Source organism: Carassius gibelio, chromosome A7 (genome assembly GCF_023724105.1).
Source record: "Carassius gibelio isolate Cgi1373 ecotype wild population from Czech Republic chromosome A7, carGib1.2-hapl.c, whole genome shotgun sequence".
Classification (NCBI taxonomy): domain Eukaryota; kingdom Metazoa; phylum Chordata; class Actinopteri; order Cypriniformes; family Cyprinidae; genus Carassius; species Carassius gibelio.
This window is the reverse complement of record NC_068377.1, coordinates 28,569,121-28,585,944: the sequence shown is the minus strand read 5'-3', so window position 1 is coordinate 28,585,944 and position 16,824 is coordinate 28,569,121. Positions and strand designations below refer to the sequence as shown.

Here is a 16,824-nt window from a genome sequence, read left to right as displayed (position 1 = left end):
AATACCGAATACTGATCCAATACCTGGGTGTGTACCTGTGTATACAGCTGTATATACTACTAGCCCTGTGTAAATTGCTAGAATTATTTTATGGTGTGCTTCAGACTTTTATTACAATATTTTTATTATTTGACATGAATTTGACAGTAATATTATTTCTTTTCTTAAGCGAAAAAAAACTTCAAATGCAGCCAAAAATCTAACACTGCAAACTAAAAAAGGTATTTTAGCTTACAATATACGTAACTGTATAAAAAAACTGCAACAAATGAGTCTAGGAATATAAAAAATGATATATTAGTCAGATAATCTCTTTACAACAAAACAATTTGTAAAAAAAAAAAATATTATTATTATTAATAGAGACGTATTATTATTACTAAACCGAACATTTATTTTGATGGGTTGCCATGAAGATCTTTAAGTGTCTGTTTATGATATGACCATTTTCTCAAATTAAATGGTCAATTCTCATGAAGTGACGGTTTATGCATTCATGTCCTCATATAGTGACACAAGGCAGAGACTACAAAACAGTGAGCTCCCATGCATCTGCGCCCGTCACCCACAGAGATGTAGAATTTGCAGGAGTAATATTTAAATAGACTAACACGGAAGCAACTGAACGCAGCTGCAGGTACTCTGGAGTTGGTAATTTACTACCGGTACTACAGAGACGCTGGTATCATCACATTTTTTACATTTTCAGCACCGACTTGGTAGTAAAGTGCCAGTACTTGAGGCATCCCTAGTCGCCGTTTTACTGTCTGGTTGGTCCAGTCTGAAATACTGCTAAACAGCGGACATACTGCTAACCACTGATCTATAATATAGAAGTGGCTTCAATGTCTGTTGGCAGTTTAGAAAGCGATGAGCGATCCAGTCATATATAGATCAGTGCTGCTAACGCGTTTTCATTTCTTCTTCACTGTTCTAAACAGGGGTTGCTTGTGGCAACACAGCACAACTTCCTTTGTTTCAATGCATTCTGAGCAGCGAAGAAGAACCGTGCAGTGGTTAGGCAAAGCTAGCGGTCATAACTAGGTCTTGAAAATGGTATCGGATCAGTATCAAATCGGATCAGATCAGTTCATGTACTCGCCAATGCCAGAATTTGTTGTGGTATCGGTGATATTTCCGATACTAGTATTGGAATCGGAACAACTCTAGAAGTGACGTCGAGAGTGACTGACTGAAAGGGACCTGTATTTACAATCCCCAGGTAACCTGTGCAGAAGTAACAATGGATTCACAATGTGTGGGTGAAATTGATGGACTGACCTTCTTTCTGGCCAAATCCGAGGATTACGATGATGTGATGGCCATCTCTCAAGACATATATAGTGGCAACGATTACCTTCCTCATCGTTATCACTCCTGGATGACTGAGCCAGGAAGAGTGGTTATTATAGCACGGAGAGGAAGGAAGCTGGTAAGAGATACAAGAGTAAAAATGTTTGATAGATTTTATGAGTTTTCTAATTGTAGTTTTAACCTCAGCCAGAAGCTATGAGTGAATATTTTCCTTGTTTAACGGCAAGACTGTTACATTTTATTTTTCAGCACTGTCTTGATTTCAGCAAGTAGACATATTATATTATCAAACTCAAAATAGGATGTTTAAGAAATTAACAAAAAATACGACAATAATGTACAGTATGTGAAAAATGTGATTTTTGAAAATTAAACTGCATATTTCATTACACCAAATAATGTTCTTTTTCACGGCATCATATGACCCCTTTAATGGGCTACTCAATTCAGTAACTCTTATGATAAGAAAAAGTTAATTGGTAAAAAAATGTATGATGTGTCTCTGAGAACTGCAAGACTGGACATTGTTAATAAAGGCAACATTTTAACTTGTGGCTAAAATGAACCACATCAATGCATGTGTTTTCTGCGGTGCACAGTTGATTGGCTCATGGCCCATATACTTGAATGCAGTATCTGACATTTATACCACTGGACAATTTCGCTCTTCATATACTCACAGTCTAGGGTGGTCAAATAAGACCAGCACCATTGTAATTGTTTGTTACTATCATTTCATTAGTATTATTTTGTACTGTTGACCACTAGTGAACTTCTACTGGCTGCCCTAAAGTACCATTAAGCTACTAGGGGCACTTTAGCACATTGGATTTTGTAACTAGCATACTGAATATTAAGAAAAGCAGACCACTTTTTTCTCTTTTTGTTAACAGTAAAATCATAAATAGTATTTTAATATACTATACTATTAATCTCAAAGATGCGTAGCATCTGCTTAGGATCAGGTACGATCGTTTGGGCTTTATGTTGTAGGGATTCCTTTAGCCTTTTGACATTTGCATATAAATTACAGAATCTGGCCCCATAGACTCTCTCTCTCTCTCTCTCTCTCTCTCTCTCTCACACACACACACACACACACACACACACACACACACACACACACACACACACACACATTCACACATGTTTGCTTTTGTGAAAATTGGGGACATCCCATAGGCATAATGTTTTTTATACTGTACAAACTGTATCATCTATGGCCCTATACACCAACCCTACACCTAACCCTAACCCTCAAAGGAAACTTTGTGCATTTTTACTTTCGCAAAAAAACTAATTCTGTACGATTTATAAGGTTTTTTTTTTTTTTTTTAAATGGGGACATGGGTTATGTCTTCATAAGTCACCCTCTCCTTGTAATACTTGTGTCATACCCATGTCATTATACAGAGTTGTGTCCTGATATGTCATAAAAACAAGAGCACACACACACACACACACATTTTATTTATTTAGACTATAATTAATCAGTTACAAATGTATTTAGTATATGTATGTATTGTTTTTTATGTTTCACTATTGTAGTAGCCTAGTTACAATATTTGTATTAGTTAGACTTTCAATGCTTATATCCAGGTATAAGTGTGTATCTCTGCTTTAAGATCTTCATACTATTTGTACCATAGTTTGGGTTATGAGTTAATCACTCCAGTCAAACATGCAAATGTAGGTATCACTGGGACAAAGAAACACTTTCCCCTGAAACTATATGACTTGTTACTGGTCAATTCAACCAAAAGGGGTGTTATCGGCAAACTTGGTACACTTCATCAACACCATGATCTGAGGGTCCATGCCAAGGTTGGGAACGGCACCACCTATGGTTGTTTGAGATACCAAAAAACAAAAAACAAATTGTTGCCTATATTTTCTGAAAAATCAGTCTGAAAATTATGATCTTGATGTCCATGGATTCTTTGGATCATTCCAAATCTGTGAATTTTGTCAAGATTGGCTGATCCACAAATTTTGAAATTTGTCATAAATTGCAATATCTTTTGAACCACTGGACATATCTGCACAAAAATCAGTAGGGATTATGAACACCAAGTCCCCTGAGGTACCTCGGAGGTTTGGAGAGAGCGCCACCTAGTGTTCAAGAGATATAACGATTCTTGCATTACCCCTTATAACTTTTGAAGTAATTTATAAATTTTTGTTATTTTTATGTAATTTTGTTCCTTGTGTTATGTCGAATCCGATGTTGTCTCATTTGTAATTTTCCAACATGGTGTCTGTCTGCTATATTGAATTGAATATAAAACAGTTTTTTTGCTACTTCTCCCACAAATCTTGTTCAGTTTTGTTCAAAATTTGATCAGATGATCTTCAGACCGAGCCGGATAGAAATGACTAAACAGATTTTTAATATTCACTCCCATTCCTGTGATGTACCTCTCGGAAGTTGACCGTGCCTGTGCTAGTTGATTTATGCTAGTTAGCTTAGCATGCTAGATGGTTAGCATGCTAACACGTTTCTATTCACTCTGAGACTCTTTAGGTGTTTGGTTAACCCTAAACAACATTAGAATTTTTAGCTTAGCATTCTAATCTGGTTTAAATGCTAATTCAGGCTTTTGAGAGCTCATTCTCACACTTTAACTTTTCTTCTGTGGCATGTCAAATGCGTGTCAACTAATGTGGCTCACTCTATTAAGGCACTGGTTCTGAACCTGTGAGGTCATGCGTTTGAATCCAGGGTGGCTAATGTTGTTTCTGTTCCATATGTTGAATTTTCTATGTGTGTTCACATTAAATCAAACACGTGTATTGTTCATTCTCATCTGAACTTCTGTTCGATTTCAAAGTTTTCTACTTCTGAACCGATCTATTGTCCTGATGTACATTCCATTTCTGCCATTTTTCTTCTTCCCGCTCTGCTCTCGACTAAAGCCCTTCAGGGCTTGGCCTCGGTATCGCTGCTTGCAGCTATATTTTCAATTAACTATCACAATCATAAACATGCTAGTGTTTTATAATTTTGCAATAATTATCCTGTGTGCCTTTAGGTGGCTCTTGAATCAGGCCTAGTGGTTGATGGAGGTGAAACTGTAATAATTGAGGGATTAAGAGTGTGCCCAAAAGAAAGGGGCTGTAGTATAGCTGGAGTGATCCAGAGATTTGTTGATGGCTATATAAAGAAGGTCTACCCTAATGTGAAGACCAAGCGCCTCACCAGAAGAGATGACCCAGGGCCTGAAAAACTGCGCAAGTTCACACTTTTAGCCAGACGGGTAAGTTAAAACTTGAAAAGTGAGTATTATACATAAACATTATTTAATGTATTATGATCACTGTCCTAAATAAATAACTTTTTCATTGTTGGGATGCAAGCAAATCAAATCTCATTGCAAAGTATTAAATGCATAAAATGGATGACAATCATACTTTCATCATTTTTTTCTTTTAATTTGTTCTAAATAAGCTGCGAAAGAAAGTTTAGAGATCAATATTCATTTAAAAAAATGTTTTGGAAATCTACATTTTGTATCTCTTATTATTTTATATTGCTATTTTTGATAGAAGTTATAAATTAATTATGCACTCCATTAATGTTTATTCTTTTTTATTGACTTCTTCTCACTACCCTTTGATCCATACCAGTAATAGTAATAGTAAGAGTCCTTCGGATGAGATGTTAAACAGAGGTTCTTACTCTCTGTGGTCATTAAAAATCCTAGGATGTCTTTCGAAAAGAGTAGGGGTGTAACCCCGGCATCCTGGCCAAATTTCCCCATTGGCCTCTGACCATCATGGCCTCCTAATCATCCCCATACACTGATTGGCATCTGCACTCTGTCTCCTCTCCACCAGTAAGCTGGTGTGTGGTGGGCGTTCTGGTGCAACATGGCTGCCGTCGCATCCTCCAGGTGGATGCTGCACATTGGTTGAGGAGATTCACCCCCTTTCATTTAAAAGTGCTTTGAGTACTCAGAAAAGTAATATATAAATGTAACAAATTATTATTATTAATGCCACTAATATTAACAGTAATATTTATCTCCATTTTCTCTTTCTATCCAGGCCGCTCTTTCTCTGCAGGGGGATTCTGAAGGTTTTAATAAATTTGTCTCGGATCTGAAGGAAAAACTGGTTGTGTCAGAGGAGACCAACGGCAGCTGTCCTTTAGTGCCAGTTAAGAACTTGGATGCTCTTAAGGCCTTTCTATTTGATTCAGATTTGCCATCCAGACTTCAGCTTCCAGGGGGCGCTATCATCCAGGACTGTCAGCCCTTAAAACTCATGGAAAGTAACCTTCACATCTTGGCAAGGCGAAACCTAACATGGTTTGTAGATGGTTCTGGTAAGAAACCCCTGTTCATGAGCTTCCATACACCTCCCTATCCTATTCCGTATAACGGAGGTTCTCTATGCTTTATTATCGACCTGTTTGGGACGGATACTTCTTTAGCAAAGAAGGCACTAACAACTCACCTGAACAGTGTGAAAAGTGAGATTCAAGGCTTGGTTTGGGTTCATATTTTTATGCATCAGACTCTATGGAAAGATTTAAAGCAGTTTTGTGTGAGCCATGACATGGAAGTGAAGCTGTCACATAAATCCTGGGAGCAGCTCTTTTTGGAAAAAGAGCTATAATAACATCTATAGGATGGAGAAAAGAAATAGATGCCAGCGATAAAGAAAGATTACATTGTTTGATGATTGAAGTTGTAATTAGTAATTAGTTGTCAACTTTGCTTGAACTATTTGTTCAACAAATTAAATAGTTTTAAGATACTGTAAAATTGAAGAACTTTTGTAATTTATGTATGCCCTTAAGAAAAAAAAGGAGTTTATTCAAGTGTGCTAATAGTATACTGGTACACTAAAAATAGGAAAGTTTGCTTTTAATTATCTTTTTATATACTTCTCAGAAATGGGCTTTATGTACTTCTCAGGAATATACTTTAAATGAGATTTAAGTATACTTGACTTTTACTTACAAAAAGTCTAAATAAATTTGAACTATACTTCTGCTCCTAGAATCTGTGTTTTCATTATTATACGGTAGAGGGCGCTTGTACACAAAAACCAAAAAACAAAAAAAAAAACAAGTGAAGAAGAAAAATAAACACCAGATACTAACACATGTGACACGATCGTCTGACATGAAACAGCACCAAAACTGTAACATTATAGAATAAAATGTCAACTGATGAAGAGCTAATAATTACAATTAAGCTCTCCAATGTTGATCGAGGTCATCTACGTTTTGATTATCATTCTGAATCCAGTTCATAGTCTTTTTTTTCCAGCTTTTTTGTTTAAAATTTTATTTCTTTATTTTTATTGAAACTTACTCACGTTAAAGTATTTACAAAAATAATGCATGAAGCTTGAATAAAATGTTTTTGTTTACAAGCAGATACCCTGTTCTTTCTTTGGGTGTTTTGTATGTTCAGATATTCATATAGGCTAACAAAATATATTCAAATTAAAACCTAAATAGGGACATAAAGTTAACTTAAAGGAAACTTATGAGTGTACTTGCAGTATAAAACTACTAAACTAGTAGATTACTGAGACTATACTTCAAAGTGTACAAAGTATTTCATTAGTAAACTATGAGTATACCTATACAGGTACATTCACTTTTAGTATAATTGCAGTACAATAAGAGGTAAACTATTAGTGTACTCAAAGTTTGCTACTGTTATACTTAACTTATACTTTTATATACTAGAAAGTGGGCCAATTTAGTCCCAAGGAGTATTGAAACAGTACACTTACAAGTATACTACTAGAACATTTATATATTTATACTTGCTACATAAAGTATACTTAAAAATATACTTGAACTTTACTTAAGTATAGTTAGTAAAATAAACTTGAAGTATACTACTTTTTGGTAAGGGTGAGTAAAACAAGGCACAGTGAAACAAACTCTGTGAATTCAGTACTTATCCAACGTTGATGTCAGAAACATAAAGCATGTATTTGTTCCTCTATGCCTCATGAGTACAGGATGATTTATGAATTGAGATTTTAAAATTAAAAGCATTTTAAACCGATTGTGTTAAGAATTTAATGTTTAATATAATAAATTAAAATGATGGCTATTTATCAATGCTGAAAACAGTTATGTTGGTTAATATAGTTGTACAAACAGTGCACTGTAAAAAATAAAATTTTAATTAATTAACTTTAATTTCAAACTTAACAAAACCAAAGGTAATTAAACCTTAATTAACTACAATTTATTTTAATCAAGCACAAATACTTACTTTTTAAAGTTAAAACAATGCATTACTTATTCTAATATTGAATTTTAAGTTGTTATAGTCACATTTGATTGAATTTGAGATTTATTAATTTCTTTAAAACTTTAACTGACCCAAACTTGGTTGTGTGTGTGTGTGTGTATATGTTATTTGTTTATCCTTTAACAATTTAATTATACATCTTAGACTAATAGAAAATATATAATTATATGTAACTATGAACAACAATAACTTCAAAAAAAAAAATTTTTTTAATAATAAATACAACAAACCCCGAGTCATGGTCTCTTACTGTATGTATAGTAAATTACAGCTGTTCAGCAACTGATAATGGCAGTGACAAGAAAAAGGGAGGTTAACACTTTGGAAAATCAGCCTCTTTTTCCACTACAGTGTTTCGTAATTGCGTTTCATGATGGAAAAGTACACAAGGAGTCCTTGTAGAAAATATGTGACGTCTGAGAAACAGGAAACTGTGTAATGGATGAGCTGAGAATCTATCCATCAGCAAACTATTCCCCTCCTCTCTCCATCTATGTTGTTCGTCTCTCTCGATCATATTCGTTTCTGTTTCTTTCTCTTTTGTAATTCTCTCCCCTCTGCTTTGCGACCATGATTTATGTCTTTCTGTCATGCTTGCCGCTTCCATCGTTCTAACTGTTTCACCTCTGTCCTTTCGTTTCTCCTCCTCCATTAGTTTCATGTCACTCTTGCTCTGCTGAAGCACTTGGCTTGTATTTATACTCATTAGGTCCAGTTCTGTCTCTCAAATAATGTCCATCCATTCCTCGTAACAGACCTTATGACAGAGGGTCTCATGACAAAGCAGATCACGTTCTCCCTCACTCTTTCCACCAGCAAACATGAAGATACCCATCCAGACACATAATTATAGCCATTAACTTCATTAAATGCACTGATGGAATAAGTGGAGATATCTTGTGCACTCACACTATCTTGGATTAGAGATGTATTCTGCATTGCGTGCATGCTGTTATGAAAATCTTACTTAACTTTTATTTATCCAGATTTCTTCTAATTTGTAACTTGTTATTCATACATTCATTATTAACATTCATACTTAACTTCATCTGTCACATCCTTTCTTACATTTTAACATGGTACACTGAATTATTAACATATGAGAAAGGCTTGGTCATAACTTCACAACTGCGTCACTGACAAACTCATTAACAACTTATCAGTCACTTCAGAGCACAAACTGGATGGTATTCGCTGGATCACAGTGGAGAAAGTGAAAGATGCTAGCAATGAAAAGTTATTAAAGTACTTGAACTTAAAGGGTTAGTTCACCCAATAATCAAAATTATGTCATTAATAACTCACCCTCGTGTCGTTCTAAACCCGTGAGACCTCCGTTCATCTTCGGAACACAGTTTAAGATATTTTAGATTTAGTCAGAGAGCTCTCAGTCCCTCCATTGAAGCTGTGTGTACGGTCTACTGTCCATGTCCAGAAAGGTAAGAAAAACATCATCAAAGTAGTCCATGTGACATCAGAGGGTCACTTAGAATTTTCTGAAGCATCAAGAATACATTTTGGTCCAAAAAAAAAAAAAATTACGACAAAGATAACACGTCAGCAGCGTCACTGCAATGTCATGAACGCACTCACAACAGACCCGGAAGAGAAGACAATGCTGAATAAAGTCGTAATTTTTGTTATCTTTGTGATTATAGCTGTCGGACTAAAAGTAAAATAATTTAAACTGTGTTCCGAAGACGAACGGAGGTCTTACGGGTTTGGAACGACATGACAATAATTTTTATATTTGCGTGAACTAACCCTTTAATAGCATTTACAATATTTCTAAATCGATCACTGTGATTTTAATCATATTTTTAGATAACAGTTTTCCAATTCCCAAGTTTAAAATGTATACAGTTTATATATATATATATATATATATATATATATATATATATATATATATATATATATATATATATATATATATATATATATATTTTTTTTTTTTTTTTTTTTTTTTTTTTTTTTTTTTTACAAAATCACGATCACAAACTAATTTTACAATTAATTTACATTTATCTAAAATACTACTGAATTTTAAGAAATTTTAATTGTGTTTAACATTATATGAAACAAATAATGTATTAACAGTAACCAGAAGTGTTTGACGACTTCCAATTTGAAGTTGATGCTCAAATGAGAAATGCTTTTTGAGCCAGTTTTCCACACAGATTAAACCAAGGCTTGGACTTGGACTAATAGGAGACTGGTATAACTGGCAGTGAAATTTAATCTTGGATTTCACATAACCTGTCTGAGAAACCTATGTCCTGTCTGTAGTTAACTATCAGCCATAGAGCAGGCAGGAACAAAGAAGGCCTCTTTTGAAAAGCTATTATTAATGAAATTCAGTAAATCAGGGATCCTACATGCTGAGGAAAATATGCATTATCTTGTGAACCCAATATACAAGAATATGTGAAGCAAAATGAAAGATTTTCTCTGTACTGTGCAAAATGCAGCCGAAAATACTGCATTAAAAAATAATAATAATGTAAATGAAAGGAAAAAAACTATTTATATATATCATTTTTAAGACACTTACAGTATGTTATAGAAAAGTTTACTCATGTATCACTTACCTGAAATACTTGAGTTGTTTTCTTAAGATACAGTATTGTTCAAAATAATAGCAGTACAATGTGACTAACCAGAATAATCAAGGTTTTTCGTATATTTTTTTATTGCTACGTGGCAAACAAGTTACCAGTAGGTTCAGTAGATTCTCAGAAAACAAATGAGACCCAGCATTCATGATATGCACGCTCTTAAGGCTGTGCAATTGGGCAATTAGTTGAATTAGTTGAAAGGGGTGTGTTCAAAAAAATAGCAGTGTGGCATTCAATCACTGAGGTCATCAATTTTGTGAAGAAACAGGTGTGAATCAGGTGGCCCCTATTTAAGGATGAAGCCAACACTTGTTGAACATGCATTTGAAAGCTGAGGAAAATGGGTCGTTCAAGACATTGTTCAGAAGAACAGCGTACTTTGATTAAAAAGTTGATTAGAGAGGGGAAAACCTATAAAGAGGTGCAAAAAATGATAGGCTGTTCAGCTAAAATGATCTCCAATGCCTTAAAATGGAGAGCAAAACCAGAGAGACGTGGAAGAAAACGGAAGACAACCATCAAAATGGATAGAAGAATAACCAGAATGGCAAAGGCTCAGCCAATGATCACCTCCAGGATGATCAAAGACAGTCTGGAGTTACCTGTAAGTACTGTGACAGTTAGAAGACGTCTGTGTGAAGCTAATCTATTTTCAAGAATCCCCCGCAAAGTCCCTCTGTTAAAAAAAAGGCATGTGCAGAAGAGGTTACAATTTGCCAAAGAACACATCAACTGGCCTAAAGAGAAATGGAGGAACATTTTGTGGACTGATGAGAGTAAAATTGTTCTTTTTGGGTCCAAGGGCCACAGGCAGTTTGTGAGACGACCCCCAAACTCTGAATTCAAGCCACAGTACACAGTGAAGACAGTGAAGCATGGAGGTGCAAGCATCATGATATGGGCATGTTTCTCCTACTATGGTGTTGGGCCTATTTATCGCATACCAGGGATCATGGATCAGTTTGCATATGTTAAAATACTTGAAGAGGTCATGTTGCCCTATGCTGAAGAGGACATGCCCTTGAAATGGTTGTTTCAACAAGACAATGACCCAAAACACACTAGTAAACGGGCAAAGTCTTGGTTCCAAACCAACAAAATTAATGTTATGGAGTGGCCAGCCCAATCTCCAGACCTTAATCCAATTGAGAACTTGTGGGGTGATATCAAAAATGCTGTTTCTGAAGCAAAACCAAGAAATGTGAATGAATTGTGGAATGTTGTTAAAGAATCATGGAGTGGAATAACAGCTGAGAGGTGCCACAAGTTGGTTGACTCCATGCCACACAGATGTCAAGCAGTTTTAAAAAACTGTGGTCATACAACTAAATATTAGTTTAGTGATTCACAGGATTGCTAAATCCCAGAAAAAAAAAATGTTTGTACAAAATAGTTTTGAGTTTGTACAGTCAAAGGTAGACACTGCTATTTTTTTGAACACACCCCTTTCAACTAATTGCCCAATTGCACAGCCTTAAGAGCGTGCATATCATGAATGCTGGGTCTCATTTGTTTTCTGACAATCTACTGAACCTACTGGTAACTTGTTTGCCACGTAGCAATAAAAAATATACTAAAAACCTTGATTATTCTGGTTAGTCACATTGTACTGCTATTATTTTGAACAATACTGTACTGTACTTACCTGAATTCAGGCAGTTGTAAGAATTAGGGCATTTCTGTACATTTGGTTAAGGTTACTATTTTTTATATATATATATATATATATATATATATATATATATATATATATATATATATATATATATATATATATATATATATATATATATGTATATTTAAAAAAATTATCTTGCATGCATTTTTATATTAATATCTTTCAAACGACTTTAAATTTTTTCGGCTCAAGGTCAGGCATAGACCTTGAGTCAAAAATAAGATCATTGATTGCCTTATGACTATCTCTCTGGAGGATCTGGAGGGCCCCTAAAGTAATCCTCTTTCTCTTTCCTTCAGCAGCACAAGTACAAACTGCAGATTGTCAGTAGTCTAATAATAATAGAAAGATAGTAATTTGAAAACATATTTAATGGACCGCGACAGCAATTTCTTACAGTCTAAATTGCATTGTGTAGGTCATATATGACCTTAGGGGAACATTCATTTACTTAATTATTGAGAATCTTTAATATTACTCTCATTTTATGTTTTTTCAAATGAATGTGTGTAATTTCTCTAGTAATGCGGGCACTACATCAGTAGAAAGAAATTGCATGTATGACAATATCGGGTTCTGGAACTAATGCCTCTGTTTTCTATACAGTAGAAAAGACTGCAGTTCTATTTTTCCACCAAAAGTGAGCAGCACTGAGATGCATCTCGGGTTCATAATGGACTACTGTCCTGTCATTCAGAGCTATAACAGGAGAAGTGATAGTGTGGCTGATAGTGTGTCTGTACAGGTGAAGATTCAAGGAATATAGTAGCAAATTGGTATTTAGAAGTTTTGCTCAACTTTTGGAGACTGCATTGGAAAAAGGATCACCCCTCCTTAAAAATGACTAAACTCAATCAGGTGTAGCTTATCACCTTCTCAATGGAACACAAAGCCATTTGACTTTGTGATCAGTTGTGGTCATTTTGATCAGCTCAACATTAAAAGAGCTTTCCTGGAGCATTTCAGTCCCGTAGTGCAACTGAAGCAAAAAGTCAGAGCCCAGACTCAAACCCCATTCAAAATCTATGGAATTACTTGACGACTACAGTCCACAAACACTCACCATCGAATTGAACTTTCCACACAGTCTTTACAGTGGATGATCAATCAGTTTTCCACTGTTATTAAATTGTTCTTTTTACTTGCAAATTAATATTTCTTCTAAATGAGTAGAGAAAACAACTCACGTCACAGTTTTTTTGACTTTGCTTTTGTTTCCAGATGCTAATTTAATTTAATAACCTCCTCATCATGACTCAACCTCCCGATAAGTGTCCATATGTCTTTCTCAACCTGTTGACTCAGATCCGGATTGCCTGAGCAGCAAAGGCCTCTAGTAATGATACAACGTGGAACGAATGCAATGCAAAATTCTACATCATTTCCCAAACAATACATCAATCAGTGTAGCTTCACTTCTATTTTTAGTTTAGTGCTTGACAAATTAGTCTGTTGCTTGAAGACAGAGGACAGGCTTTAAATGATCAACATTGGGACAAAATTACACAGAAGCAATCATGATGCCATGGCAGTTCTTAATCACAGGAAATAAGCCTAGGAATGAAGGATGATGAGCGCCATTAGGCCCAGTGCATGTTGGGTAAAGAGGCAGTAATGAGAGAAACATTAAATTAGTATAATTCTCACTCACAGGGGAACAGTCTTGTGTGTGTGTGTGTGTGTGTGTGTGTGTGAGTGTGATGTAGGGATTGGAGAAAGGAGGAAAATAGGGAGGAAGAAAGACTGTGCAGGAGGGAATGAGTTAAATCAAAGTTTTTAACATGGAAATTGACTGAAAGTGAGAGTGACGTGACATTCAGCCAAGTCAGAATTCATGCTCTGCATTTAACCCATCCGAAGTGCACACACACAGAGCAGTGAACACAAACACACACTGTGAACACACACTCAGAGCAGTGGGCAGCCATTTATGCTGCGGCGCCCAGGGAGCAGTTGGGGGTTCGATGCCTTGCTCAAGGGCACCTAAGTCATGGTATTGAGAGCACTGTACATGCACTCCCCCACCTACAATTCCTGCCGGCCTGAGACTCAAACTCACAACCCTTCGTTTGCGAGTCCGACTCTCTAACCATTAGGCAATGACTTCCCCTGCTTCTGTATTCTAAAAAATATATACATATACACTGCTGGAATTTTGGATTTTTTTTCCTGTTTATGAAAGAAGTCTCTTATGCCATCAAGGCTGCATGTATTTGATCAAACAATTTTAATATTGTGAAAAATTATTACAAGTTAATTTTTTTTTTTTATTATTATTCCTGTGAATGTAAAGCTGAATTTTTATCAGCCACTACCCCAGTCATTAGTGTCCCATGATCCTTCAGAAATTTCTTAAAAAATAAACACAATTAAATGGTATTTTTGATCAAATAAATGCAGTCTCACAGAGAATAAGAGATTGAGGTGTAGAACATAACAGTGGAACATTAATCAACAGCATCAGCCTTAAAATGGCTCACACACTTATAATGATGCAGAAAAATCATAGTCACAAAGCTTGTCACACGTCATGTTCTAGTCATCTGCTGAAGCAAGAATAAATACATTTCTAGTAGAATAGTACAGAGTTATTCTTGTGTCTTTTTTATTCAATCAAACATATTGTGAAAGCAAAACACATTTTACTGTAATTGAAAAATAAAATAATATACTAAAAACACCCACTGCGTGGTCCAAGTTATGGCATGAAGAGGGTGTGTTTTCAGTCGGTGGCAGTAATGCACCATTTTTTTATTTTTGTCAACTGCCAATAAAACCTTGAAAGAAGAAGTAGAGGAGGGTACGTGTTAACACATGGGCTAAATACAGTCTAATGTCTTAACGAAATCTACATTTTGATCATTTTACTGTAACAATTTTAATGACCTTCAACTTATTAATGCAAAATACAGCTGAATGAGCTTCCTATAGGCAGAGCAGGCAATTACATACCTACAGTATAGGGCCTCATGCTTTTGGCAGGGCCTCCATAAAGGTAACCAGGCATCCCTGATATCTTGACATTTAACCACCAATATTTTATGTAGTCCGCAGCGATGCTTACAGGCAATGTAAGTACCAGTGTTACATAAGGTGTGTGTGCGTGTATGTGTGATTTCCAAACCTGCTTACAGCTTTAAAACTCTACAAAATAAACTATGAGTCATCACAGTATGCACTGCGGACATGTGTAATTCTATTCTATCCTTCTCTGCCTTCATAAACTGATTACTTTCTTTATTTTCACACATAAACAAGCTTTATACAGTACAATTAAACCTTCCAAAATAGCAGCAAAGGCATCCGCTGTGAGAAGAAGTGACATAACAGTTGATAGAGTGAAGGGATCTTGGGTTTGCCTTAAGCACAAAGGAAAAACAATATGCCTGCCTCAAATGTTACACGTGCTTTAAGGATTTAAAGTGATGGTAGATATATTTTAATTTCAGTCAGCTTTGCCAAAACGAACACTGAAGATTCCAAGGCTAGTTGGATGAGACTAAAATTGAATTAGGGCAAATGGAACTGAATAGGGCAAAACAGCATCACATTCTTGAGGAAAAATCTGCTGCCCTCTTCCAGAAAGTTGTTAATGGGAGGAAAGTTTACCTTCCAACACAGTGGTAAAAAGAGAAAAAGGTGAATTGCATGATCTAGTCAGAACCCAGACTTAAACCCCATTAAAAAAATCATGTCTTAAAATTAATTGAAGACTGCAGTCTACAAACGCTCACTATCAAATTAAACTGAACTTGAGCAGGTCTGCAAAGAAGAGTAGACAAATATTGCAAAGTCTAGATGTGCAAAGTTAGTAGAGACAGAGACATATCTCAACAGACTAAATGCTGTAATTAGCAAAAGGTGCTTCAACAAAATACTGACACGGGGGTGATCCTTTTTCCAACTTCTGTTATTTTATTTTTTTCACATGTTGGTGTATATTTCACCTGGACAGTATACAGCTAAATAAAATAATGCGGTCCATCTTCTATTAGTAATCCCATTCTGGCCGGGCCGAGTATGTTTCTTGGATCTGATTTCTTTTATCGATGGCGCTCCATGCATGGGAGATTCCCATCAGAAGGGATCTCCTCTCACAGGCGGAAGACACAATATTCCACCTTCGCCTGGACCTATGGAAGTTATGGGTGTTGTCTCTGAGGGGGCACGACTCATAGCTTCTGGTCTCTCAACTGAGGTTCCTGAGACCATCCTTCTATTCAGAAGTCCCTCCACGAGGAAACTGTACGCCTTGAGGTAGAAACCTTTCACCCCCTGGTGTGAAGACGGCCAGCTCAACCCAGTTAATTGCCCAGTTGGGACAATTCTGGAGTTCCTGCAGGCCCTTCTCTCTGCAGGGTTGACCCACTCCACCCTAAAGTTCTATGTGGCGGCCATTGCAGTCTACCATGCCCCTCTTGGAGGCCAGAAGAAGCTTATGCTAAGTGGTTGATCAGGATGCTATCCTAAAACCTTGAGTCCACTGATCTCCCCTCACCACTGGGAGTCAAGGTACACTCAACCAGAAGTATGACAGCTTCCAAGGCCTTCTTGTTAGGTGTGTCTATGCAGGACAGCTGCAACGCAGTTGGATGGTCCACGCCCCTCACATTCGTTCGATTTTATGGTTTAGATCTGTGAGCCACTCCCCGCTCTTATATTCTCTTGCCTTAGCTGTGCTCCTTGTATACACATTAAGCAGGAACTTGCAAGTCTGGCAGCGTGGGCATTCTCATTCCCATTGCTTTTTCGGACACACCGCGAGTTCCTGAAGGTTCCAGGTTACTTATGTAACCATGGTTCTCTGAAAGAAACGAGACGCTGCATCTCAAGGCCATGCTTCCGGCATCCCTGCCGTCTCGAACCATGTTTATATATACTTAACCTGGGAGGTTTTAAAGGGGGTGATTCTTTTGTATGTATGCTC

The 16,824-nt window shown here is 36.3% G+C and overlaps 1 protein-coding gene across 1 annotated transcript; it reads left to right on the top strand.

Moving 5' to 3' along the window:
* The first annotated feature begins 803 nt into the window (after positions 1-803).
* Positions 804-5,969, top strand: LOC128016325 (histidine N-acetyltransferase-like). The gene is made up of 3 exons (XM_052600812.1): positions 804-1,432; positions 4,347-4,571; positions 5,362-5,969. Exons 1-3 carry the CDS (start codon positions 1,244-1,246, stop codon positions 5,932-5,934), a joined length of 987 nt encoding a protein of 328 aa, XP_052456772.1. The 5' UTR covers positions 804-1,243; the 3' UTR covers positions 5,935-5,969.
* The last annotated feature ends 10,855 nt before the right edge of the window (positions 5,970-16,824 follow it).